General features: G+C 43.2%; 1 protein-coding gene across 2 annotated transcripts in view; it reads right to left on the bottom strand.

Moving 5' to 3' along the window:
- The window catches only part of LOC311101156 (renalase-like), a 57,585-nt gene extending 30,373 nt beyond the window's left edge, over positions 1–27,212 (bottom strand). The window contains exons 1-3 of one of the 2 annotated variants that reach the window (XM_084142234.1): positions 26,978–27,212; positions 20,890–21,024; positions 16,846–17,004 (exon numbers count right to left, since the gene is read on the bottom strand). In XM_084142234.1, coding sequence (XP_083998360.1) covers positions 16,846–17,004; positions 20,890–21,024; positions 26,978–27,092 — 409 coding nt within the window. In that variant the 5' untranslated portion in view covers positions 27,093–27,212. The remainder of the gene's footprint in view (positions 1–16,845; positions 17,005–20,889; positions 21,025–26,977) is intronic. The other variant, XM_084142235.1, reaches the window with a different exon arrangement.
- Positions 27,213–27,441: the final 229 nt, after the last annotated feature.

Genomic DNA, 27,441 nt, shown 5'->3' with positions numbered 1-27,441 from the left:
GTACAGCAGAGACAGAACCTGGTGAGACATCTGTGGCCAGTTTCTATTTTGAATAAAAGTGCTGGTAGGCAGGAGTCTTTGAACGTATTTTGGGTACTTACAGGTGAGCTATGTAAATAAGGGTTCACATGTTGAGTGGGTGTGAAATATTTGAACCCCAGAGGATAGGGGATGTGCATCACCACCTGTTTCCATCTCCTTTATAAAATGTCTCATCAATGACAGTGACAAACCAATAAATCATTACCTTCTATTTGTTTCCTTACCCTTAATAAGCAACAGAAAGTCCATTATATATTTTCACATACACTTGCAATGCAAAGCAGCAAGAAACAAGAGGACAGAAAAAGCTGTGAAAAACAGGGTTGCTAGTGGAAACAGGAAACAATCTGTAGGTGTGATGTGAAATGATGAACATACAGTTGAAGTCGGATATTTACATACACCTTAGCCAAATACATTTAAACTCAGTTTTTCACAATTCCTGACATTTAATCCTAGTACAAATTCCCTGTCTTAGGTCAGATAGGATCACCACTTTATTTTAATGTGAAATGTCAGAATAATAGTAGAGAGAATGATTTATTTTAGCTTTTATTTCTTTCATCACATTCCCAGTGGGTCAGAAGTTTACATACATTCAATTAGTATTTGGTAGCAGTGCCTTTAATTGTTTAACTTGGGTCAAACGTTTCGAGTAGCCTTCCACAAGCTTCCCACAATAAGTTGGGTGAATTTTGGCCCATTCCTCCTGACAGAGCTGGTGTAACTGAGTCAGGTTTGTAGGCCTCCTTGCTCGCACACGCTTTTTCAGTTCTGCCCACAAATGTTCTATAGGATTGAGGTCAGGGCTTTGTGATGGCCACTCCAATACCTTGACTTTGCTGTCCTTAAGCCATTTTGCCACAACTTTGGAAGTATGCTTGGAGTCATTGTCCATTTGGAAGACCCATTTGCGACCAAGCTTTAACTTCATGACTGATGTCTTGAGATGTTGCTTCAATATATCCACATAATTTTCCTTCCTCATGATGCCATCTATTTTGTGAAGTGTACCAGTCCCTCCTGCAGCAAAGCACCCCCACAGCATGATGCTGCCACCCCCGTGCTTCACGGTTGGGATGGTGTTCTTCGGCTTGCAAGCTTCCCCCTTTTTCCTCCAACATAACGATGGTCATTATGGCCAAACAGTTCTATTTTTGTTTCATCAGACCAGAGAACATTTCTCCAAAAAGTATAATCATTGTCCCCATGTGCAGTTGCAAACCGTAGTCTGGCTTTTTTATGGCGGTTTTGGAGCAGTGGCTTCTTCCTTGCTGAGCAACCTTTCAGGTTATGTCGATATAGGACTCGTTTTACTGTGGATATAGATACTTTTGATCCTGTTTCCTCCAGCATCTTCACAAGGTCCTTTGCTGTTGTTCTGGGATTGATTTGCATTTTTCGCACCAAAGTACGTTAATCTCTAGGAGACAGAACGTGTCTCCTTCCTGAGCAGTATGACGGCTGCGTGGTCCCATGGTGTATATACTTGCGTACTATTGTTTGTACAGATGTACGTGGTACCTTCAGGCGTCTTGGCTGATTTATTTTTATTTTCCCATGATTTCAAGCAAAGAGGCACTGAGTTTGAAGGTAGGCCTTGAAATACATCCACAGGTACACCTCCAATTGACTCAAATGATGTCAATTAGCCTATCAGAAGCTTCTAAAGCCATGACATCATTTTCTGGAATTTTCCAAGCTGTTTAAATGAACAGTCAATTTAGTGTATGTAAACTTCTGACCCACTGGAATTATGATACAGTGAATTATAAGTGAAATAATCTGTCTGTAAACAATTGTTGGAAAAATTACTTGTGTCATGCACAAAGTAGATGTCCTAACCGACTTGCCAAAACTATAGTTTGTTAACAAGAAATTTGTGGAGTGGTTGAAAAACTGGTTTTAATGACTCCAACCTAAGTGTATGTAAACTTCCGACTTCAACTGTACATACAGAACATATACTGTAGCCTACATCCTAGCATCATCAAGTCCTCAACATATATTTTGGATACATATATTGCACATTTCTGTCTCCTCTATGGTTTGTCTTTTTAAGATGACACAGAGCAGTCAGCAAAATAAAGCAATGCATCTCTGACAGTAATCAGAGAGAAGGATTACATCATTTTGGGCACACCAGACTGAAGCACTGCTGTAGATACCCCAGGCAGACAGACATACACTCTGTCTGAATAGAGACGCTGTGCATAACAATACAGTCAAACTATAAACATGTACCTGTTCAAAGGATACAACTGCATAAATAACTAAAGGTATGAATGTTTCAACACTGAATAAACCAAAATGTGCAATATGGCTGTTCACTTTGAGAAGCATACTGTAAGTAAAGGGAGTTCTGGGGGGAAATCATCAGTGCGCATACTATTAATCTCAAACTATCAAAGCCACAAATCAAACTCGGCTGCCAAAAACACAAATTGCCACACAAGTGAGGCGTGCCTGCCAAGAACCGTTAGTCATTTCATAAGAACGGAACAAGAATTAGGTTTCTCAATTTCAGCCTGGCGTGGGAGCCGACACAGAGAATGAGGGGTCAAATATAGGAGGCTGCCCTGGTTCTGGTGCCTCCATCATACTCCCCTCTACTCCATGCTGCAGTACTTCAGTCTTATTTCTATCCTGCTGTAATTATCTGTGGCTATCTGCAGCTCAGGGAAATCAAAGCAGAGGCCTAAAGGCTCTCAGCACTGTGCTGTGACCGGACAGGACGGATGATGTCATTGGAGAAAGCCAGGCGGTAGGGCAGGCGGGCAGCAGAGGAGAGGAGGCACTGCTACAGTGGGGAAAAAAGTATTTAGTCAGCCACCAATTGTGCAAGTTCTCCCACTTAAAAAGATGAGCGAGGCCTGTAATTTTCATCATAGGTACACGTCAACTATGACAGACGAATTGAGAAAAACAAATCCAGAAAATCACATTGTAGGATTTTTAATGAATTTATTTGCAAATTATGGTGGAAAATAAGTATTTGGTCACCTACAAACAAGCAAGATTTCTGGCTCTCACAGACCTGTAACTTCTTCTTTAAGAGGCTCCTCTGTCCTCCACTCGTTACCTGTATTAATGGCACCCGTTTGAACTTGTTATCAGTATAAAAGACACCTGTCCACAACCTCAAACAGTCACACTCCAAACTCCACTATGGCCAAGACCAAAGAGCTGTCAAAGGACACCAGAAACAAAATTGTAGACCTGCACCAGGCTGAGAAGACTGCATCTGCAATAGGTAAGCAGCTTGGTTTGAAGAAATCAACTGTGGGAGCAATTATTAGGAAATGGAAGACATACAAGACCACTGATAATCTCCCTCGATCTGGGGCTCCACGTAAGATCTCACCCCGTGGGGGCAAAATGATCACAAGAACGGTGAGCAAAAATCCCAGAACCCCACGGGGGGACCTAGTGAATGACCTGCAGAGAGCTGGGACCAAAGTAACAAAGCCTACCATCAGTAACACACTACGCCGCCAGGGACTCAAATCCTGCAGTGCCAGACGTGTCCCCCTGCTTAAGCCAGTACATGTCCAGGCCCGTGTGAAGTTTGCTAGAGTGCATTTGGATGATCCAGAAGAGGATTGGGAGAATGTCATATGGTCAGATGAAACCAAAATATAACTTTTTGGTAAAAACTCAACTTGTCGTGTTTGGAGGACAAAGAATGCTGAGTTGCATCCAAAGAACACCATACCTACTGTGAAGCATGGGGGTGGAAACATCATGCTTTGGGGCTGTTTTTCTGCAAAGGGACCAGGACGACTGATCCGTGTAAAGGAAAGAATGAATGGGGCCATGTATCGTGAGATTTTGAGTGAAAACCTCCTTCCATCAGCAAGGGCATTGAAGATGAAACGTGGCTGTGTCTTTCAGCATGACAATGATCCCAAACACACCGCCCGGGCAACGAAGGAGTGGCTTCGTAAGAAGCATTTCAAGGTCCTGGAGTGGCCTAGCCAGTCTCCAGATCTCAACCCCATAGAAAATCTTTGGAGGGAGTTGAAAGTCTGTGTTGCCCAGCGACAGCCCCAAAACATCACTGCTCTAGAGGAGATCTGCATAGAGGAATGGGCCAAAATACCAGCAATAGTGTGTGAAAACCTTGTGAAGACTTACAGAAAACGTTTGACCTGTGTCATTGCCAACAAAGGGAATATAACAAAGTATTGAGAAACTTTTGTTATTGACCAAATACTTATTTTCCACCATAATTTGCAAATAAATTCATAAAAGATCCTACAATGTGATTTTCTGGATTTTTTTTTCTAATTTTGTCTGTCATAGTTGACGTGTACCTATGATGAAAATTACAGGCCTCTCTCATCTTTTTAAGTGGGAGAACTTGCACAATTGGTGGCTGACTAAATACTTTTTTTCCCCACTGTATGTGCTGCCCTCCATGGGAAGAGGGTGTGGTCTGGCCAGAGGGACAGATAACGGAGAGACGACAGTCTATGGGCAATAAAAGTTGAGAAAATCTGAAGGGGTAGTTTGGGGTGAGCGGAGGTGAAAATGCTGTGAACCTGCAAGGATGCCAAACTATAGTCGAGTGGATCAGGGCTTATGATTCACAGCTTGGTGGAGGCAGGTTATAATTTCTCAGCAGAAATAGTTGGGCCTTGGCTGAGAGGGAGCTGGGGAGGACCATGTGCACTTTGATCATGTAGATCTGTGGCTAATTTGTCTGACAGATGATAAAACCAGTGCAAAGGGGATAAGGAGTGGCTACACACTGATAACCTTTGATGGATCCGCTCATTGCTTTTCATTTGACTTCCACCTCTATATAAAGAGTAACACTTCAGCTTTGACTATGAAAGCATTCACACTCAGATAACATGGGAGATATCTACATTAATTGAGGCAGTAACACTGCCTTTACTAAGAAGTCAGTACTTGCAGTATATTATTGTAAATAAAAATACCTCAACATATTTAGAGGACAGTGAAAACCACTGATCACCATTATCCTGTACTTCTATGCATATAGGCCAAAATATTTTTTTTCATTGAAACACTACTCTTTTCTATGGGTAAGCCTGTAACGTTTTTATAAGCAGAGGGTCAACTAACTTCCTTTTTTGTCCTATTCTTTCTTTACCCACAAGAACAGAAATGGTTCCTCTTATACTTTAACGGTGTGTGCCAAAGCGGAAGTGAGTTTATATCGCATTCTAATTTTAAAAACGGCCTTACTCAGCCCTTCTGCATTGTTCCAGGACCGGGTTAACCACCTGTTAGTAATTACGACCTCTGATGTAGAAATACCGATAGTGCTCCACTTCTGGCCTGGATTCAGTTGAATTCGAGGAAAGTGTGGGGAAGAGGAGGATTGTGTAATGTTTTTTTTTTGTGGGTTGACATGTTTCATGGACGGTTTCCAATGTGGGTACAGGGTGTGTGTGTGGGCTGCGGCTGGCTGTAGGGAACACACTCCATACAAACAGGGGCCCCTGTGGACACTGCAGCAGACACACTGACCATCAGAAACCGTTCAAATGTCTTATGTCATTTAGAGACTTTCTGCCAGCTCTTGCAAAACCAACATTCCTGCTTCTGTTGTTAATTTTTGGCAGCTGGCTTGGGTTGTCAATGAAATCAGACATTTCGCTAGAGTAAAGTGGAAAAAGAGGAGACATTCTGCAAAAGCTCCAAACATTAAGACAGGAAATTCACTTCCAAGAACTAAAAAAGAGTCAGGCAATTGGCTAGGGTAGAATGCATTAAGCCTCTGGCAAAGACGTTGGCAAGCCTACCTGGATGAAAGAACACCTCTCCTCCCTAAAACTAGTGCTCCAGGAACCGTGTCAAACCGCTGACCCCAAATCCTCTGCAATATATTATGGGGAACAAATAAGCCAGGAGACCACAGTGATTTATATCAGGCGTGCCATGTCCCGCCAGTGCTTCCTAAGTTCATTCATCTTTTGCAAACGATACATGGCCGTATTTCCCACTCATTTCCCCTGCAAGGAAAGGAAAAGTGCTGTGAGGGCCAAGACACACCACAAGACATGCAGAAGCTATGCCTGAGTACTCTGCTGGATCCCAATCATAAAACCAAACACTTCAGACGAGACAACATGAACAATATGTTTAGAACTTGCCCACTGTACATTTGACAGCTTGGATATGTGGTTGATTGAAATCAAGGGCTTTGATTTCTTTCATATGGTTGTACTTCTAAATTGGAGCTCTAAAGTGACAACTAAGGGATAGTGGCCAGACCATCTATTGTAAGGCAATAAATCAGAAATCATCAGAATAACATGCACAGTCCAATCATCTAATAAAACAACTATGCACACTAAATGCGCATGCACACTAAATCTATATAGCCTATGTCTGAAAACAGTTAGAAGAACAGGTGCAGACAGGTAAGTCTTCACATACTGTACTCCTAACTTCAGTTTGCTCAGAGCAACACACAAGGAATCCTATGGAGGATAGAGTACCACTTTTTGCAAACAGAGCCATGCAATATTGAAACCTTAAGAAAAATAGGCCTATACCTTGACCATCTTTATTATGTTAACCAAACTTCAATAGAACACATGAAACCGTTATCTAAAGACTGACTGCACAACAAAGAGCTTGACCTTTCAGATGCTTCAAAAAACACTAGATGCCTGCGGAGGCTCAGTCAAGGTGGTTCTTTATTTTCTTTATTTATTTTTGGTACTTTTTACCCCTTTTTCTCCCCAATTTCGTGATAGCCAATTGGTAGTTACAGGCTTGTCCCAACACTGCAACTCCCGTACGGAGAGACGAAGGTCGAGAGCCATGCGTCCACCGAAACTCGACCCCGCACTGCTTCTTCATACTGCTCGCTTAACCCGGAAGCCAGCCGCACCAATGTGTCGGAGGAAACACCGTACAACTAAACACCGTACAACTGCCGATCGTGTCAGCGTACATGCGCTCGGCCTGCCACAAGGAGTCGCTAGAACGTGTTGGGACAAGGACATCCTGGCCGGCCAAACCCTCCCCTAACCCGGACGACGCTGGGCCAATTGTGCGCCTCATGGGTCTCCTGGTCGCGGCCGGATGCGACACAGCCCGGGATAGAACCCGGGTCTGTAGTGACGCCTCAAGCACTGCGATGCAGTGCCTTAGACCGCTGCGCCACTCTGGAGGCACAGTCAAGGTGGTTCTGAGGGGTTTTGCCAATGACCTTTCAAAAAGGGTCTGCAGAGAACAGATAAATCCACATTGACTCTGTTCAGCAAGATCAAAAGTCAAATTAATACAGTATCTGCCAAAGACGATTCGATGAAATAACTATTCTGTGTATGATTTGACTGTCTACACATTTTTTTATTAGAATTTCTGTTTGGGTAGATTTCTGCACATTATCCGCGGACTATTCTTATTCCCCATGTCTCTGTTCAACATAATGACAACACATTTCTCAGTGTCTCATATTTTCAGAATTTTTAGCAACCAGGACAGAGGAGGAAGTGTGAAGCAAGGGTTATTTTGGAGCTTGATTCTGTTTAAATGACTTCCAGACTGCATCCTCATGGGGGCAGGGACTGGCTCCAACTCACACCTGTTACTGCCCCCCTCTGTCCAGTCCCTCGCACTGCACCACTATCACTGACGTCTTCACATTTTTCAGAGGACCTTTTTTGCACAATAAACTGCATAATGAATGAATCTGACAAAGTAATTCCTACCACCCACATTTAGGAAATATATCTGATCTACTGTATATAATTAGCATCTAATCTATTAAAGCAAACCAATGTATGGTGGTCTTGAAAAATGATATATAAATATACACATGACATAGACTGACCAGGTGAAAGCTATGATCCCTTATTGATTCCATTTGTTAAATCCACTTCAATCAGTGTAGACAAAGGGGAGGAGACAGGTTAAATACTAATTTTGAAGCCTTAAGACAACTGAGACATGGATTGTGTATATGTGCCATTCAGAGGGTGAATGGCTAAGACAAAATATTTAAGTGCCTTTGAACGGGGTATGGTAGTAGGTGCCAGGTGCACCGGTGTGTGTCAAGAAGTGCAACACTGCTGGGTTTTTCACGCTCAACAGTTTCTTAGTTTCTTGTGTGTATCAAGAATGGTCCACCACCCAAAGGACATCCAGCCTACTTGACACAACTGTGGAAAGCATTGGAGTCAACATGGGCCAGCATCCCTGTGGAATGCTTTCGACACCTAGTAGAGTCCATGCCCCGACAAATTGAGGCTGTTCTGAGGGCAAAAGGGGGGTTGCAACTGAATATTAGGAAGGTGTTCCTAATGTTTGGTATACTCAGTGTATACATAGTAAAAAACGAAGTAGCCTTGCACAAGCCTTGGCTTGTATGAGCTGGAAGGGCTCATAAGAGCAGGAACCTATTTCTTGTTTCTGTAGTGTGAAGCAGCTTCATATAGAAGTACACCTCCTGGACAGGACGCTAGTCTATTGTAGCTCAGCTGGTAGAGGTCCTCTGTAGCTCAGCTGGTAGAGCACGGCGCTTGTAACGCCAAGGTAGTGGGTTCGATCCCCGGGACCACCCATACACAAAAATGTATGCACGCATGACTGTAAGTCGCTTTGGATAAAAGCGTCTGCTAAATGGCATATTATTATTATTATTATTGCAGGGCCTATTCAGAGCGTGACTATATACACTATATATACAAAAGTATGTAGACACCTCTTCAAATTAGTGGATTCGGCTAATTCAGCCAAACCCGTTGCTCATAGGTGTATAGAATCGAGCACACAGCCATGCAATCTCCATAGACAAACATTGACAGTAAAATGGCCTTACTGAAGTGCTCAGTGACTTTCAATGTGGCACCATCACAAGTCAGTTCGTCAAATTTCTGCCCTGCTAGAGCTGCCCCGGTCAACTCTAAGTGCTGTTATTGTGAAGTGGAAACATCTAGGAGCAACAACAGCTCAGACGCGAAGTGTTAGGCCACACAAGCTCACAGAACGGGGTCGCTGAGTACTGAAGCACGTGAAAATCATCTGTCCTCGGTTGCAACACACACTACCGAGTTCCAAACTGCCTCTGGAAGCAACGTCAGGCCAATAATTGTTCGTCAGGAGCTTCATGAAATGGGTTTCCATGGCTGAGCAGCCGCACACAAGCCTAAGTTCAACATGCGCAATGCCAAGCGTCGGCTGGAGTGCTGTAAAGCTCGCCGCCATTGGACTCTGGAGCAGTGGAAACATGTTCTCTGGAGTAATGAGTCACACTTCACCATCTGGCAGTCCGACAGACGATTCTGGGTTTGGCGGATGTCAGGAGAACGCTACCTGCCCCAATGCCTAGTGCCAAATGTAAAGTTTGGTTGAGGAGGAATAATGGTTTGGGCTAGGCCCCTTAGTTCCAGTGAAGGGAAATCTTAACGTTATTGCATACAGTGACATTCTAGACGATTCTGTCCATCCAACTTTTTCCTGTTTGTGCCCCCGTGCACAAAGCGAGGTCCATACAGAAATGGTTTGTCGAGATCGGTGTGGAAGTACTTGACTGACCTCAACCCCATCGAACACCTTTGATATGAATTGGAACGCCGACTGCGAGCCAGGCCTAATTGTCCAACATCAGTGCCCGACCTCACTAATGCTCTTGTGGCTGAATGGAAGCAAGTCCCCACAGTAATGTTCCAACATCTAGTGTAAAGCCTTCTCAGAAGAGTGGAGGCTGTTATAGCTGCAAAGGGGGCACCAACTCCATATTAATGCCCAAGATCTTGGAATGAGATGTTCGATGAGCAGGTGTCCAAATACTTTTGGTCATGTAGTGTATATTCATTCAGTAACAAATTTTTTCCCCAATGGATGTTGAGTGTTGGATGTAGAACGAACCCATTGTCCTACACATTCTAGGGGCATTTGCTGTTACTTACAACACACCCCATGAACACATACTTACAATCAATCCATGATGAGTTCAACACACTATATTTAGACAGATGGTTCGGTTGGGTCAGATTTAATTTGACCGAAAGACTATAGCGAGAAGAAAATATGCATGCAAGTGTCAGAAGATCTGTGTATAAATTACAAACAACAAAGGAGCCTGGGCTCTGAAGAATGCTCCCAAATGACTCCAGCCTGTCTCTGTAAAGCAGAACCATTTGTATGGATAGAGTTTCTCACAGTAAACCTAAGCCCAAAAGGCACAGAGCACATTTCTCAAATGAATCCATAAATCCATTTCTAAGTCATGGGGGCTTTGAAGTTATTTCTATGGCTTTGAATGAAAGCAGTCATACTGGGCCGACTAACTAGCTTTGGAATTTGTCTGTTAAGTGAACTCACTAGCAGCTCATCATGCACTTTTACCCCTACCCACATGTACATACTGTATTACCTCAATTACCTCAACTACCTCGTACCCCTGCACATTGACTCGGTACTGGTACTCCTTGTATACAGTGGGGAGAACAAGTATTTGATACACTGCCGATTTTGCAGGTTTTCCTACTTACAAAGCATGTAGAGGTCTGTAATTTCTATAATAGGTACACTTCAACTGTGAGAGACGGAATCTAAAACAAAAATCCAGAAAATCACATTGTATGATTTTTAAGTAATTAATTTGCATTTTATTGCATGACATAAGTATTTGATACATCAGAAAAGCAGAACTTAATATTTGGTACAGAAACCTTTGTTTGCAATTACAGAGATCATACGTTTCCTGTAGGTCTTGACCAGGTTTGCACACACTGCAGCAGGGATTTTGGCCCACTCCTCCATACAGACCTTCTCCAGATCCTTCAGGTTTCGGGGCTGTCACTGGGCAATATGGACTTTCAGCTCCCTCCAAAGATGTTCTATTGGGTTCAGGTCTGGAGACTGGCTAGGCCACTCCAGGATCTTGAGATGCTTCTTACGGAGCCACTCCTTAGTTGCCCTGGCTGTGTGTTTCGGGTCGTTGTCATGCTGGAAGACCCAGCCACGATCCATCTTCAATGCTCTTACTGAGGGAAGGAGGTTGTTGGCCAAGATCTCGCGATACATGGCCCCATCCATCCTCCCCTCAACACGGTGCAGTCGCCCTGTCCCCTTTGCAGAAAAGCATCCCCAAAGAATGATGTTTCCACCTCCATGCTTCACGGTTGGGATGGTGTTCTTGGGGTTGTACTCATCCTTCTTCTTCCTCCAAACACGGCGAGTGGAGTTTAGACCAAAAAGCTCTATTTTTGTCTCATCAGACCACATGACGTTATCCCATTCCTCATCTGGATCATCCAGATGGTCATTGGCAAACTTCAGACGGGCCTGGACATGCGCTGGCTTGAGCAGGGGGACCTTGCGTGCACTGCAGGATTTTAATCCATGACGGCGTAGTGTGTTACTAATGGTTTTCTTTGAGACTGTGATCCCAGCTCTCTTCAGGTCATTGACCAGGTCCTGCCGTGTAGTTCTGGGCTGATCCCTCACCTTCCTCATGATCATTGATGCCCCACGAGGTGAGATCTTGCATGGAGCCCCAGACCGAGGGTGATTGACCGTCATCTTGAACTTCTTCCATTTTCTAATAATTGCGCCAACAGTTGTTGCCTTCTCACCAAGCTGCTTGCCTATTGTCCTGTAGCCCATCCCAGCCTTGTGCAGGTCTACAATTTTATCCCTGATGTCCTTACACAGCTCTCTGGTCTTGGCCATTGTGGAGAGGTTGGAGTCTGTTTGATTGAGTGTGTGGACGGGTGTCTTTTATACAGGTAACGAGTTCAAACAGGTGCAGTTAATACAGGTAATGAGTGGAGAACAGGAGGGCTTCTTAAAGAAAAACTAACAGGTCTGTGAGAGCCGGAATTCTAACTGGTTGGTAGGTGATCAAATACTTATGTCATGCAATAAAATGCAAATTAATTACTTAAAAATCATACAATGTGATTTTCTGGATTTTCACAGTTGAAGTGTACCTATGATAAAAATTACAGACCTCTACATGCTTTGTAAGTAGGAAAACCTGCAAAATCGGCAGTGTATCAAATACTTGTTCTCCCCACTGTATATCCTCGTTATTGTTTTTATTGTGTTACTATTTGCTTTTTTATTGAGCAAATAAAGGGTAGGTAACAACACATCTGCCACGCTGATCCTCAACATGAGGGCCCCTCAGGGGTGTGTGCTCAGTCCCCTCCTGTACTCCCTGTTCACCCACGACTGCATGGCCAGGCACGACTCCAACACCATCATTAAGTTTGCAGACGACACAACAGTGGTAGGCCTGATCACTGACAACGATGAGACAGCCTCTAGGGAGGAGGTCAAAGACCTTGCCATGTGGTGCCAGGATAACAACCTCTCCCTCAACGTGATCAAGACAAAGGAGATGATTGTGGACTACAGGAAAAAAAAGAGGACTGAGCACGCCCCCATTCTCATCGAAGGGGCTATAGTGGAACAGGTTGAGAGCTTCAAGTTCCTTGGTGTCCACATCACCAACAAACTATCATGGTCCAAACACACCAAGACAGTCGTGAAGAGCCTATTCCCCCTCAGGAGACTGAAAAGATTTGGCATGGGTCCTCAGATCCTCAAAACGTTTTACAGCTGCACCATCGAGAGCATCCTGACTGGTTCCATCACCGCCTGGTATGGCAACTGCTTGGCCTCCGACCGCAAGGCACTACAGAGGGTAGTGCGTACGGCCCAGTACATCACTGGGGCCAAGCTTCCTGCCATCCAGGACCTCTATACCAGGCGGTGTCAGAGGAAGGCCCTCAAAATTGTCAAAGACTCCAGCCACCCTAGTCATAGACTGTTCTCTCTGCTACCGCACAGCAAGTGGTCCTGGAGAGCCAAGTCTAGGTCCAAAAGGCTTCTTAACAGCTTCTACCCCCAAGCCATAAGACTCCTGAACAGCTAATCATGGCTACCCAGACTATTTGCATTGTCCCCCCACCCCACCCCCTATTTTACGCTGCTGCTACTCTGTTTATTATCTATGCATAGTCACTTTAACTCTACCCACATGTACATATTACCTCAATTACCTCGACTAACCGGTGCCCCCGCACATTGACTCTGTACGGGTACCCCCTGTATATAGCCTCCCTACTGTTCTTTCATTTTACTGCTGCTCTTTAATTATTTGTTATTTATTCTTTTTTTACTTAACACTTATTTTTCTTAAAACTGTATTGTTGGTTAAGGGCTTGTAAGTAAGCATTTCACTGTAAGGTCTACACCTGTTGTATTCGGCTCATGTGGCAAATACAATTTTATTTGATTTGAAATATTTGTCTTACTTTTTAACTCTGCGTTGTTGGGAATCGGCTCGTAAGTAAGCATTTCATTGTAAAGTCTACAGTAAGCATTTCACTGTAAAGTCTACACCTGTTGCATTCGATTTGATTTGATCCCCAACAGAGAAAAATGTACATTTTCTCGAGACAACTCTGTGAATATTGTAGAGACAGGTCATTCGATATGCAATACTTTCAGAGGCTCTGCCTTAATTTAAATAACCTATTCCCCACTGCTCCTTAGATTCAGTGAATCTTGACATGGACTGACATTTACTCTATGTACAGTATCTGTCACAATCACTCAGTATAAGGTAACATAGCTGACACCATCACTACAGCCAGACTATAGCTCCTTTCAGGTGTTCCTCTCTGCTTTAGCTGTCACTCACAGTGCAGCACAGTTCAAGAAAATATCACTGCTTCACCAACTCATCCTCTACTGCCCTACTTCTACCATCCTCATCCTTCTGTGCGTGATACCACACCCTAATAGCAATAGGCACTGTTTCCCTTTTTCAGTCCAGCGGCTAATTTGGAATGCAGCCATTTTTGAAAGCAGCGACTTCTGCTCACACTCTGCATTATTCACAGTTTCCAAGAAACTCTACACACCCTGGAGGACTATGCCTTCCTCTCCCATTTCCATATTCGTCCTTTAGGACTCTACACTACACTGCGTTAGGGTTTCGAAATCTCACTGGGAGAATACCAATTTGGCTGTGGATGCAAGCCCCTCGCAGCCAGAGAGACAGCTGGAGACCGATTTAACATGTGACTGGAGGGACCCGGTCAGCGGTGTGGCAGCCAAGGACAGGCTCTGTGTTTGTTGGTCTATTGGTGGGGCCTAATCACCCACCGACCAGCCAGTCAGCTGTCTGTCTGTCTGTCTGTCTGTCTGGAGAGGCCAGAGTGATGCATTCATACATACAGTACCAGTCAAACGTTTGGACACACCTACTCATTCAAGGGTTTTTCTTTATTTTTTAAAACTATTTTCTACAGAATTATAGTGAAGACATCAAAAACTATGAAATAACACATATGGAATCATGTAGTAACCAAGAAAGTGTTAAACAAATCAAAATATATTTTATATTTGAGATTCTTCAAAGTAGCCACCCTTTGCCTTGATGACAGCTTTGCACACTCTTGGCATTCTCTCAACCAGCTTCAAGAGGTAGTCACCTGGAATGCATTTCAATTAATAGGTGTGCCTTGTTAAAAGTTAATCTGTGGAATTTCTTTCCTTCTTAATGCATTTGAGCCAATCAGGTGTGTTGTGACAAGGTAGGGTTGGTATACAGAAGATAGCCCTATTTGGTAAAAGACCAAGTCCATATTATAGCAAGAACAGCTCAAATAAGCAAAGAGAAACGACAGTCCATCATTACTTCAAGACATGAAGGTCAGTCAATCCGGAAAATTTCAAGAATTTTGAAAGTTTTTTCAAGTGCAGTAGCAAAAGCCATCAAGCGCTATGATGAAACTGGCTCTCATGAGGACCGCCACAGGAAAGGAAGACCCAGAGTTACCTCTGCTGCACAGGATAAGTTCATTAGTTATCAGCCTCAGAAATCGGCAATTAACTGCACCTCAGATTGCAGCCCAAATAAATGTTTCACAGAGTTCAAGACACATCTCAACATCAACTGTTCAGAGGAGACTGCATGAATCAGGCCTTCATGGTCAAATTGCTGCAAAGAAACCACTACTAAAGGACACCAAAAATAAGAAGAGACTTGCTTGGGCCAAGAAACACGAGCAATGGACATTAGACCAGTGGAAATCTGTCCTTTGGTCTGATGAGTCCAAATTTGAGATTTTTGGTTACAACCGGTGTGCCTTTGTGAGACACAGAGTAGGTGAACGGATGATCTCTGCATGTGTGGCTCCCACCGTGAAGCATGGAGGAGGAGGTGTGAGGTGGTGACACTGTCGGTAATTTATTTAGAATTCAAGGCACTCTTAACCAGCATGGCTACCACAGCATTCTGCAGCGATACGCCATCTCATCTGGTTTGCGCTTAGTGGGACTATCATTTGTTTTTCAACAGGACAGTGACCCAAAACACACCTCCAGGCTGTGTAAGGGCTATTTGACCAAGAAGGAGAGTGATGGAGTGCTGCATCAGATGACCTGGCCACAATCACCCGACCTCAACCCAATTGAGATGGTTTGGGATGAGTTGGACCGCAGAGTGAACAAGTGCTCAGCATATGTGGGAACTCCTTCAAGACTGTTGGAAAAGCATTCCAGGTGACTACATCATGAAGCTGGTTGAGAGAATGCCAAGAGTGTGCAAAGCTGTCATCAAGGCAAAGGGTGGCTACTTTGAAGAATCTAAAATCTAAAATATATTTTGATTTGTTTAACACTTTTTTGGTTACTACATGATTCCATGTGTGTTATTTCATAGTTCTGATGTCTTCACTATTATTCTACAATGTAGAAAATAGTAAAAAATTAAGTAAATCCCTTGAATGAGTAGGTGTGTCCAAGCTTTTGACTGGTACTGTATGTGTTGGAGTGAGGAGCAAATATCAAGTAGGATTTCTGCTAACACACAATTCTTTAAGTCAGAGGAATAATGGGGCGCTTCTTCATGAACACAAATTAAGTAGTAGCAGCTTATTGTCAGAGCCAAGGTCCAACAATGTCCAGCATCCATGGAGCAATTGGGGTTAAGTGCCTTGCTAAAGGGCACAACAACAGATTGTTCTACCTTGTCGGCTCCGGGATTCGAACCAGTTACTGACACAACGCTTTATCCACAAGGTTACCTTAAGACCTGGCTGTCTCCAGTTATGCCAAAACTCACATTTAACTAGAGGTTGAGGTGAACTAAACAATATCTGAATATCTCACATATTGTTCAATGCAAATATTTCACTGATTAGAAACAAAAACATAGGCTGTATATACACTGAGTATACCAAACATTAGGAACACCTTCCTAATATTGAGTTGCACCCCCCATTTTGCTTTCAGAACAGCTTCAATTCGTCGGGGCTTGGAGTCTACAAGGTGTCGAAAGTGTTTCACAGGGATGCTGGCCCATGTTGACTCCAATGCTTCCCACAGTTGTGTCAAGTTGGCTCCTACTACCATACCTTGTTCAAAGGCACTTTCATTTTTTGTCTTGCCCATTCACCCTCTGAGTGGCACATATACAATGCATGTCTCAATTGTCTCAAGGCTTAAAAATCTTTCTTTAACCTGTCTCCTCCCCTTCATCTACACAGATTGAAGTGGATTTAACAAGTGACATCAATAAGGGCTCATAGCTTTCACCTGGATTCACCTGGTCAGTCTGTGATGGAAAGAGCAGGTGTTCCTAATGTTTTGTACACTCAGTGTACAGATCCTCAGTTCAGCTGTTTTTTTCCTCCTTGGATCCTAATTGATAAAAGGCCAGGATGGAAAAGGAGCATTATACAAGACATTGGCCCTCGAAGACTGGAGCTGTGTAGCTCTGGTCTAAGTATCATGACTAACCATGCATATGTGTGTTTTTCAGTGGATGGTGGGTAGATCAATACTTACAGGAGTCCTCGTCTCCTTGCAGCTGTAGGATCTGCAGTACGGGCATGGTGAGGACCACATCGTCAAACTGCTCCGGGGCCGTGTCCTTCTGACACACCTCCCAGCTCGCGCCCTTCTGGAAGATGTGGGTGACATGGTGGTCAAAGAACACCTCTGCCCCTGCTTGGATGCAGAGATGCAGAATTGGCAATGTTGCAGTGAACGAGAGGGACAGATGGAGGAAGAAAAAGAGAGAAAAAGAGAGGCAGTGAGAAAGAAATCCAGAGAAGATGTCAAATATAGAGAAGCCATTTGATTGTGCATCACTGGGGAAATGATTCAAACTTTGTGGTTAATGATACACACAGCCTGGAGATGGTTACACACACATGCTCTGCCACACATGGTGGTGGCAAGCGAGGAGTAGAACAGTATGTTACCTTACCACAATCAGTTATCAAATCAAATTATATTTGTCACATGCGCCGAGTACAAACAGGTGTAGCCCTTAACCAACAATGCAGTAAAAAAAAAAAAAAAAATTAGTTAAGAAAAATATTTACTAAATAAACTAAAGTAAAAAATAAAAAAGCAACAATAAAATAACAATAATGAGGCTATATATAGGGGGTACCGGTACCGAGTCAATGTGCGGGGGTACAGGTTAGTGGAGGTAATATGTACATGTAGGTAGGGGTAAAGTGACTATGCATAGATAATAGATAATAAACGAGTAGCAGCAGCGTAAAAAAAAGGGGGGAGGGGTTGTCAATGCAAATAGTCCGGGTAGCCATTTAATTAGCTGTTCAGGAGTCTTATGGCTTGGGGGTAGAAGCTGTTAAGAAGCCTTTTGGACCTAGACTTGGCGCTCCGGTATCGCTTGCCATTCGGTAGAAGAGAGAACAGTCTATGACTAGGGTGGCTGGAGTCTTTGGCAATTTTTAGGGCCTTCCTCTGGCACCGCCTGGTATAGAGGTCCTGGATGGCAGGAAGCTTGGCCCCAGTGATGTACTGGGCCGTACGCACTACCCTCTGTAGCGTCTTGCGGTCGGAGGCCGAGCAGTTGCCATACCAGGTGGTGATACAACCAGTCAGGATGCTCTCGATGGTGCAGCTGTAGAACTTTGAGGATCTGAGGACCCACGCCTATTCCCCCTCAGTCTCCTGAGGGGGAATAGGCGTTGTCGTGCACTCTTCACAACTGTCTTGGTGTGTTTGGACTATGATAGTTTGTTGGTGATGTGGACACCAAGGAACTTGAAGCTCTCAACCTGCTCCACTACAGCCCTGTCGATGAGAATGGGGGTGTGCTCGGCCCTCCTTTTCCTGTAGTCCACAATCATCTCCTTTGTCTTGATCACGTTGAGGGAGAGGTTGTTGTCCTGGCACCACACTTCCAGGTCTCTGACCTCCTCCCTATAGGCTGTCTCATCGTTGTCAGTGATCAAGGGTTCCTTGAGTGGAGCAGCGGTCTAAGGCACCGACGCGCAGTGCTAGAGGCGTCACTACAGACCCGAGTTCGATCCCGGGCTGTATCACAACCGGCCGGGATCGGGAGTCCCATAGGGCGGCGCACAATTGGCCCAGCATCGTCCGGGTTAGAGGAGGGTTTGGCCGGGGTAGGCCGTCATTGTAAATAAGAATTTGTTCTTAACTAACTTGCATAGTTAAATAAACTAGTCAAAACACTTGATGGTGTTGGAGTCGTGCTTGGCCATGCAGTCATGGGAGTACAGGAGGGGACAAAGCACGCACCCCTGAGGGGCCCCCGTGTTGAGGATCAGCGTGGCAGATGTGTTGTTTCCTACCCTTACCAACTGGGCGCGACCCGTCAGAAGGTCCAGGATCCAGTTGCAGAGGGAGGTGTTTAGTCCCAGGGTCCTTAGCTTAGTGATGAGCTATGAAGGCACTATGGGGTTGAACGCTGAGCTGTAGTCAATGAACAGCATTCTCACGTAGGTGTTCCTTTTGTCCAGGTTGGAAAGGGCAGTGTGAAGTGCAATTGCGTCATCTGTGGATCTGTTGGGGCGGTATGCAAATTGGAGTGGGTCTAGGGTTTCTGGGATGATGGTGTTGATGTGTGCCATGACCAGCCATTCAAAGCACTTCATGGCTACAGACGTGAGTGCTATGGGTCGGTAGCCAGGTTACCTAGGTGTTCTAGGGCACAGGGACTATGGTGGTCTGCTCGAAACATGTAGGTATTACAGACTCGGCCAGGGACAGGTTGAAAATGTCAGTGAAGACACTTGCCAGTTTAGCTCAGCAAGGATGTTGCCTGTAATCCATGGCTTCTGGTTGGGGTTTGTACGTACGGTCACTGTGGGGATGACGTCATCAATGCACTTATTGATGAAGCTGGTGACTGATGTCGGATGAGTCCCGGAAAATATTCCAGTCTGTGCTAGCAAAACAGTCCTGTAGCTTAGCATCTGCGTCATCTGACCACTTCCGTATTAAGCGAGTCACTGGTATTTCCTGCTTTAGTTTTTGCTTGTTAGCAGGAATCAGGAGGATAGAATTATGGTCAGATTTGCCAAATGGAGGGCGAGGGAGAGCTTTGTACATATCTCTGTGTGTGGAGTAAAGGTGGTCTAGAGTTTTTTCCCTCTTGTTGCACATGTAACATGCTGGTAGAAATTAGGTAAAACTGATTTAAGTTTCCCTGCATTAAAGTCCCCGGCCACTATGAGTGCCGCCTCTGGATGAACATTTTCTTGTTTTTTTATGGCTTTATACAGCTCGTTGAGTGCGGTCTTCGTGTCAGCATCCGTTTGTGGTGGTAAATATACAGCTACGAAAAATATAGATGAAAACTCTCTTGGTAAATAGTGCCTACAGCTTATCATGAGATACTCTACCTCAGGCGAGCAAAACCTTGAGACTTCCTTAATATTTGCTTTCGCGCACCAGCTGTTATTGACAAATAGACACAGACCGCCATCCCTTGTCTTACCGGAGGCAGTTGTTCTGTTTTGAAGATGCACAGAAAAACCAGCTAGCTGTATATTATCCATGTCGTCGTTCAGCCACGACTCGGTGAAACAAGATGTTACAGTTTTTAATGTCCCGTTGGTAGGATAGTCTTGAACGGAGCTCATCCAGTTTATTCTCCAATGATTGCAAGTTGGCCAATAGGACGGATGGTAGAGGCTGGTTACCCACTCGCCGACTAATTCTCACAAGGCACCCCAACCTGCGTCCCTTGTATCAGCATCTCCTCTTCATGCGAATAATGGGGATTTGGGCCTGGTCGGGTATCTCAAGTAAATCCTTCGCGTCCGACTCATTAAATAAAAAATCTTTGTCCAGTTCGAGGTGCGTAATCACTGTTCTGATATCCAGAAGCTCTTTTCAGTCATAAGAGACGGTGGCAGAAACATTATGTACAAAATAAGTTACAAACAACGCAAAAAAAACACACAAAATAGCACAATTGGTTAGGAGCCTGTAAAACAGCAGCCATCTCCTCCGGCACCATTATGCATAATGAGGAGGAAACAGGACGAGATAGTGAATTAGAGCAAGGATGCACAACTCCTCTCCCCGAGGACCCTGAGTTGTACATTCCAGAATTAGACTACAGTATAAATAAATAATGTGTCTCTTTAGAGATCAAGAACAAGGTTAGGTACACTATAGAGGTCCAGAAAAAATATAGATAGAACCCTCAACCTCTTTTTAGTGGAGACTGGAAATAAAATAGCTGTTGTTGCATGAGGGTTGTGATTTAATCTGCTAATACTGTACTATTAGGTTTTGTAGTATATCAGGCTTCAATTCCTGTGAATGTGTTCTAAAAGGCCTGGTGTAGGTAATACTGTAGATATCCCTTCTTCGTCTGTTCATAGCCCTCTTCTGTCAGGGCTGCTAACGACTTGCTACCTTCGACCTCGTGTGACATTCCATGACTTTAACCTAGTATGACATTCTGCTATCTTATACTCAATAGACAACGATACAAGCAAATAAGATCTCCAACAGGGTCCTTGTCAAAGATATTTGAGACAGACATAAAATGTGTGCTCTTCAAATACAAGGTAAAAGGGTAGGAGACAGGGCTACCTGACTGCTTGAGGAAATGTTTGACGATGGAGGACACTCCTGTTGGAGTGACATAGTTTTTATGGCCTCCCTCCTTTATCACCTCCCCTTCAACTGAGGACACCAGGGGCTTCAGAACACCATGGGCCGGCAGCTCTTCATAGAAACGGAAACACAATGGGATGATGAAGATGAGAGCCATCTTGGAACCCAAAGAATAACTTTCTCAAAGTTGACAGAGCAAACAGACACCAATGGATCAACACATTTCTTGCTTCCCCTTACAAATATAATTGGTAAAATGTTGTAAAACATGTCCACTTTCAATTATGCTAGTAACATATTGCCATAATTAGGCTGGTGGCCAATCCTCAAAAAGGGCTTTCGTTTTTGAGATACCCCTACCCGAGGTAGAACAAAACACAACCATGTTTTTTCACATCTCTAATGTCTCCCATTTATGAAATGGATATTTTACTGCAAAAGTGGTTAAATGTATAGATATTGTGACATACCCCTTAAATGCAAAAAGTGCAGAATAATGCCTGGCTGGAGGAGGGGTGGGCTGCATAAGCTCATGTAACCCAATATTGCAAGCTCTGATATTGCTCAAATGTGAAATACAAATAGTCAGTTGTCTGCCCTACATACACAAATAAACAGCATTAGGATATCTTAATGCATCTTGAAAATATATACCTGTAAACACAGAGATACAATAGTGAGAAATATCAACTATGAATATTTATGATGAATGTAAGCTTTACATTTTGTTAGCTTATTAATAGACAACTTTACAAGTCAAATTTGCTGTATGGTCCTGCCTGACAAAAATACCTACAGTTACACGTTTTTTTAAATGTTGTGGCTATTGTAATCTAATCAGCTCAAAGAAAAACAAGTGCAAATAATTTGCAAATAAATTCATAAAAAATCCTACAATGTGATTTTCTCAATGTTTTTTCCTCAATTTGTCTGTCATAGTTGACGTGTACCTATGATGAAAATTACAGGCCTCTCTCATCTTTTTAAGTGGGAGAACTTGCACAATTGGTGGCTGACTAAATACTTTTTTTCCCCACTGTATGCTTGTGTCGTGAAAGGCTTGTTATTATATTTTGTGGAACTCCCAGCTGTTCCGGATGACTATATGATCAGGCTCTCCGTAGCCGATGTGAGTAAGACTTTTAAGCAGGTCAACATTCACAAGGCCGCAGGGCCAGACGGATTACCAATGGCAAGGTTTTAGAGGCCCTCTTCTTGACCACAGAGACAAAATGTTGCTGTTTTAAAGCTGATTTCCTGCAATGCTACACATTTTGCCATGGGGCAGAGAGAACATTTCACAGTGTTAAAGGTAGTTTCCTGCAATTCTACACATTTGTCATGGGGCTGAGAGAAGAATTGGAGTTTCAAAGCTAATTTCCTAGAATTCTACACATTTTGCCATAGGGCTGAGATAATTTTCAGTTTTAAAGCTGATTTCCTGCAATTATACACATTTTGTCATGGTTTATGCCTTGTTCGTATGCTATCTGAGTGACTCAAATGTTATAACAAAATCAATGGGGGCCCCCTGCCATGACATTTCTGGAATTTCAGATTGTCCCTGACTGTCTAGTTTTTATTTTGGTGATTGTTCTAAAAGATGATCTTATGTAAAAATACATTGCCCCATTATCTTTTCTGCATACTTTATATCTGGTTTTAGTCGTTTAAGTTTACACTGAAAACGTTTTACCATCCCAAATGATTTATTTTCCAGTGGCGGCCACGATTTAGCAGCGGTGAACGACATATTGGATTTGAGGCAAAATCCATGGAGGCCCCAAAGATAATCTGTGGTGTTCCCTTACTTAATTACAAAAGTAGGGGCTAAAGTAACAAAATCCTTCAAGGAACCTTGGACCCCAAAAAAATAAATTCCGATGTCTGAGCACACTTGTATCCTTATAGCAGATTAAAATGGCCACAACATCAAAAAGCATGTGTAACTGTATGTATTTTTGTCAGGCAGGACCATACAGCACTGAATGAGGGCAAATGTTACTTGGAAAGTTGTCGATTAGTCAGCTACCAAAAAGTAAAGCTTACATTCATCATAAATATTCATAATTGGCATTTCTGCCTATTGTATCTCTGTGTTTACAGGTCTGTATTTCCAAGATGCATTAAGATATCCTAATGCTGTTTATTTGTGTATGTAGGACAGACAAGTGACTACTTGTATTCCAAATTTCAGCAATATCAGAGCTAGCAATATTGGGTTACTTGAGCTTATGCAGCCCATCCCCCTCCAGCCAGGCATTATTTTGCACTTTTTGAGTTTAGGTGGGGGTGTGATAATCATCCTATCATCTCCATCACTTATCTAAAGATATGCCTAATATGAATGACTAGACATTGTTTATAGAACCATTTATGAGTAGCACATTTATTTATCGATAATAATGTGGATTAGAGATGTCATCTTGATTATTGTAGATCACCTGTAATGAGAAGAAACCTGAGTTTGTTGTGCGTCGCCGGCCATTGCTTTGTGCGTGCAAAACCTTTTGTTGTGCGTCGCCAGGTATAGTTCTTTGTAAACATGTATTGGACGATCAGAAGTTACAACTAAAATGTGATAATGTTTAACTATTAAAATGTTAAGGTTAAGCTAAAATAAATGCTAAATAAGTGCCTTGTTTTCCTCATTATTGTTGAGGGGTATCTGTCCATTTCCTGGTCAGAGTTTGACTGTCAAACAGTGGGTGCGTTCGAGCGCATGTCTTTTCATTGACGGGTAATTCGGTAGTAGCTTATTCCTGGGGGTGACATACGTTTATATCCCTAAGTGTATTTATGCTAAGGCAATGTTAGCACCTTTATTGAAGTGTGTGCTATGGAGATACAGTGGGGAGAACAAGTATTTGATACACTGCCGATTTTGCTGGTTTTCCTACTTACAAAGCATGTAGAGGTCTGTAATTTTTATCATATGTACACTTCAACTGTGAGAGACGGAATCTAAAACAAAAATCCAGAAAATCACATTGTATGATTTTTAAGTAATTAATTTGCATTTTATTGCATGACATAAGTATTTGATACATCAGAAAAGCAGAACTTAATATTTGGTACAGAAACCTTTGTTTGCAATTACAGAGATCATACGTTTCCTGTAGGTCTTGACCAGGTTTGCACACACTGCAGCAGGGATTTTGGCCCACTACTCCATACAGACCTTCTCCAGATCCTTCAGGTTTCGGGGCTGTCGCTGGGCAATACGGACTTTCAGCTCCCTCCTAAGATTTTCTATTGGGTTCAGGTCTGGAGACTGGCTAGGCCACTCCAGGATCTTGAGATGCTTCTTACGGAGCCTCTCCTTAGTTGCCCTGGCTGTGTGTTTCGGGTCGTTGTCATGCTGGAAGACCCAGCCAAGACCCATCTTCAATACTCTTACTGAGGGAAGGAGGTTGTTGGCCAAGATCTCGCAATACATGGCCCCATCCATCCTCCCCTCAATACGGTGCAGTCGTCCTGTCCCCTTTGCAGAAAAGCATCCCCAAAGAATGATGTTTCCACCTCCATGCTTCACGGTTGGGATGGTGTTCTTGGGGTTGTACTCATCCTTCTTCTTCCTCCAAACACGGCGAGTGGAGTTTAGACCAAAAAGCTCTATTTTTGTGTCATCAGACCACATGACCTTCTCCCATTCCTCCTCTGGATCATCCAGATGGTCATTGGCAAACTTCAGACGGGCCTGGACATGCGCTGGCTTGAGTAGGGGGACCTTGCGTGCGCTGCAGGATTTTAATCCATGACGGCGTAGTGTGTTACTAATGGTTTTCTTTGAGACTGTGGTCCCAGCTGCCTTGAGATCATTGACAAGATCCTCCCGTGTAGTTCTGGGCTGATTCCTCACCATTCTCATGATCATTGCAACTCCATGAGGTGAGATCTTGCATGGAGCCCCAGGCCGAGCGAGATTGACAGTTATTTTGTGTTTCTTCCATTTGCGAATAATCGCACCAACTGTTATCGCCTTCTCACCAAGCTGCTTGGCGATGGTCTTGTAGCCCATTCCAGCCTTGTGTAGGTCTACAATCTTGTCCCTGACATCCTTGGAGAGCTCTTTGGTCTTGGCCATGGTGGAGAGTTTGGAATCTGCTTGATTTATTGCTTCTGTGGACAGGTGTCTTTTATACAGGTAACAAACTGAGATTAGGAGCACTCCCTTTAAGAGTGTGCTCCTAATCTCAGCTCGTTACCTGTATAAAAGACACCTGGGAGCCAGAAATCTTTCTGATTGAGAGGGGGTCAAATACTTATTTCCCTCATTAAAATGCAAATCAATTTATAACATTTTTGAAATGCGTTTTTCTGGATTTTTTTGTTGTTATTCTGTCTCTCACTGTTCAAATAAACCTACCATTAAAATTATAGACTGATCATGTCTTTGTCAGTAGGCAAACGTACAAAATCAGCAGGGGATCAAATACTTTTTTCCCTCACTGTATAACACAGTTGTCAAAGAAAACAATATGAAAGCACATATTTACCGGTATAAAGACTATTTTAGTTTATTTTCATTCATGAGCAAATTCATACTCTCTCATCTTTTGGTTGCTAGAGACGCGCCCCAGTCGTTTGTTCAATATTTATGGACGCGACCCAGTCATTCGTTCTTTATGTTCCGTAGCCATGCTCAGTGGCAATGTTCTTATCCCTTGCTTGCTGCTAGCTAGCCAACTAGCTATGGCTACACAGTCACGACCTCTACAGCCAGAATGACAGCAAAGTAGCTGTTTTCTATTGACATTCATTTGGATACATCCATAACAATGAGCTGATGATGCCCGATTGGCATAGCTAGAAATGTTTGTCTTCTTGTCAGGACACTCGTCAACACTGACTGTTAATTACGAGGAGATCACATTGCATATCAAACACTAGGCTAGAAGCTAGCTAAATCGTTTGTTGCTAGCAAATCTGCCAATATGACAACCGCATTCAAAAATATCAGTTGCTGAAAACAGCTGGTCAAATTAGAAACGTGGGAGGATTTGACAGCATAGGGCCCCTTGCGGCATGACTGCAACAGTAGGGACCAGATAAATTGATGTTCATCACTCACCACGTTAGGTCATCAAATGCTCCAAATAAATGTCTCTGCAAAAACAAATAAATGTTATGTTTTTCCTCATTGGACCTGTGTTTACAATGTAACCAATTTCGGTTTGTGTGGTTGTTGATTTAGCCTTCTGTAACTTTGTAGCAAGTACAGTGTACATGTGTGGTATAACTCTTATTATAAACTGGGTGGTTTGAGTACTGATTGCTGATTGGCTGACAGCCGTGGTATATCAGAACGTATACCACAGGTATGACAACCTTTATTTTTACTGCTCTAATTACATTGGTAATCAGTTTATAATAGCAATAAGGCACATGGCCAATATACCACGGCTAAGGGCTGTATCCAGGCACTCAGCGTTGTGCGTAAGAACAGCCCTTAGCTGTGGTATATTGGCCATATTCCACACCCCCTCATGCATTATTGCTTAAATAATAAGTCAGAAGTATGTATAAGATTTAAAGTGGGGACTCTTGCTTCGCAAGCGCCATTAATTCCATATCAACGACAGACTTTAAAACATGACAAATTATAATAGTTTACTGATTAGTGTTGACAACATTCATGTCAATTCAAACAAAACATCTGCATGTGGGCTTATGCAAGTCACAAGGAAGTCAACAGCAGCGGACAGCATATAAATTAGGGTCAAATGTCATCAGCAATATTTTGTGACTTGTCCTTCTAAATAAGTACTGAGATGCCACTGATAGGAGCAGGAAGGATGGAAATGTATGGTTTAAAAAAATCCCACATCATGTCACAATTTGACCCTCACTTTTTTGTACTGTTATCTGTGGAATAATAAGCACGCAGCCGACATTGTAATGATATAATTTTGTATGGCAACTGCATCTGGTCAATGCACTGTACATTCTGTGCTGTGCAACATTATGTGAAAGTCATGTCTCAAGTAGCAAGTAGGCTACGCTTCGTATACATTTGACTTAGATATAATGTAACAACTTTGGCGGCAACTGACACATTTACCTGCTCCTTGCGACTTATCCCAGACAACAATAACTTTGTTTGGCATTTCTCTTCGCAGAAGACAAGCGCATAAACTGCCTGTCAAACCTGCAACAACTATAAGAACTCGTGACATTGTCGCCTAAACTATAAACAACTGTCGTTGACAATACACAAATAATATATTTTTTAACCACCAAGTTTCGTTGAGCGTGTTTGGTAACGCCGGATTTCACATAAAAGCCTAAACATGAATGGCTGTTGGCCGACCAAAATGTTCCCTTGGATACATGGAAGAAACAGTTGATTAAAGCAAAATAAACATACGAGTTAGTTTCCATTACAAAATCGCACTGGCAACAGTATTGTCATTGTCACATCTACAGGACTGATTAATTAGGCTACAGCGGAGTGGAAAGATTCAATCTCCCTTTAATCTTTCCCATTGTTTAATACAAGCCCAATCGGCAACAAAAGCAGTAGGG

This window comes from Coregonus lavaretus (assembly GCF_964263955.1).
Source record: "Coregonus lavaretus genome assembly, chromosome: 25".
Lineage (NCBI taxonomy): Eukaryota > Metazoa > Chordata > Actinopteri > Salmoniformes > Salmonidae > Coregonus > Coregonus lavaretus.
Note: the sequence above shows the minus strand (reverse complement) of the source record. Positions and strands in the feature narration are given on the sequence as shown.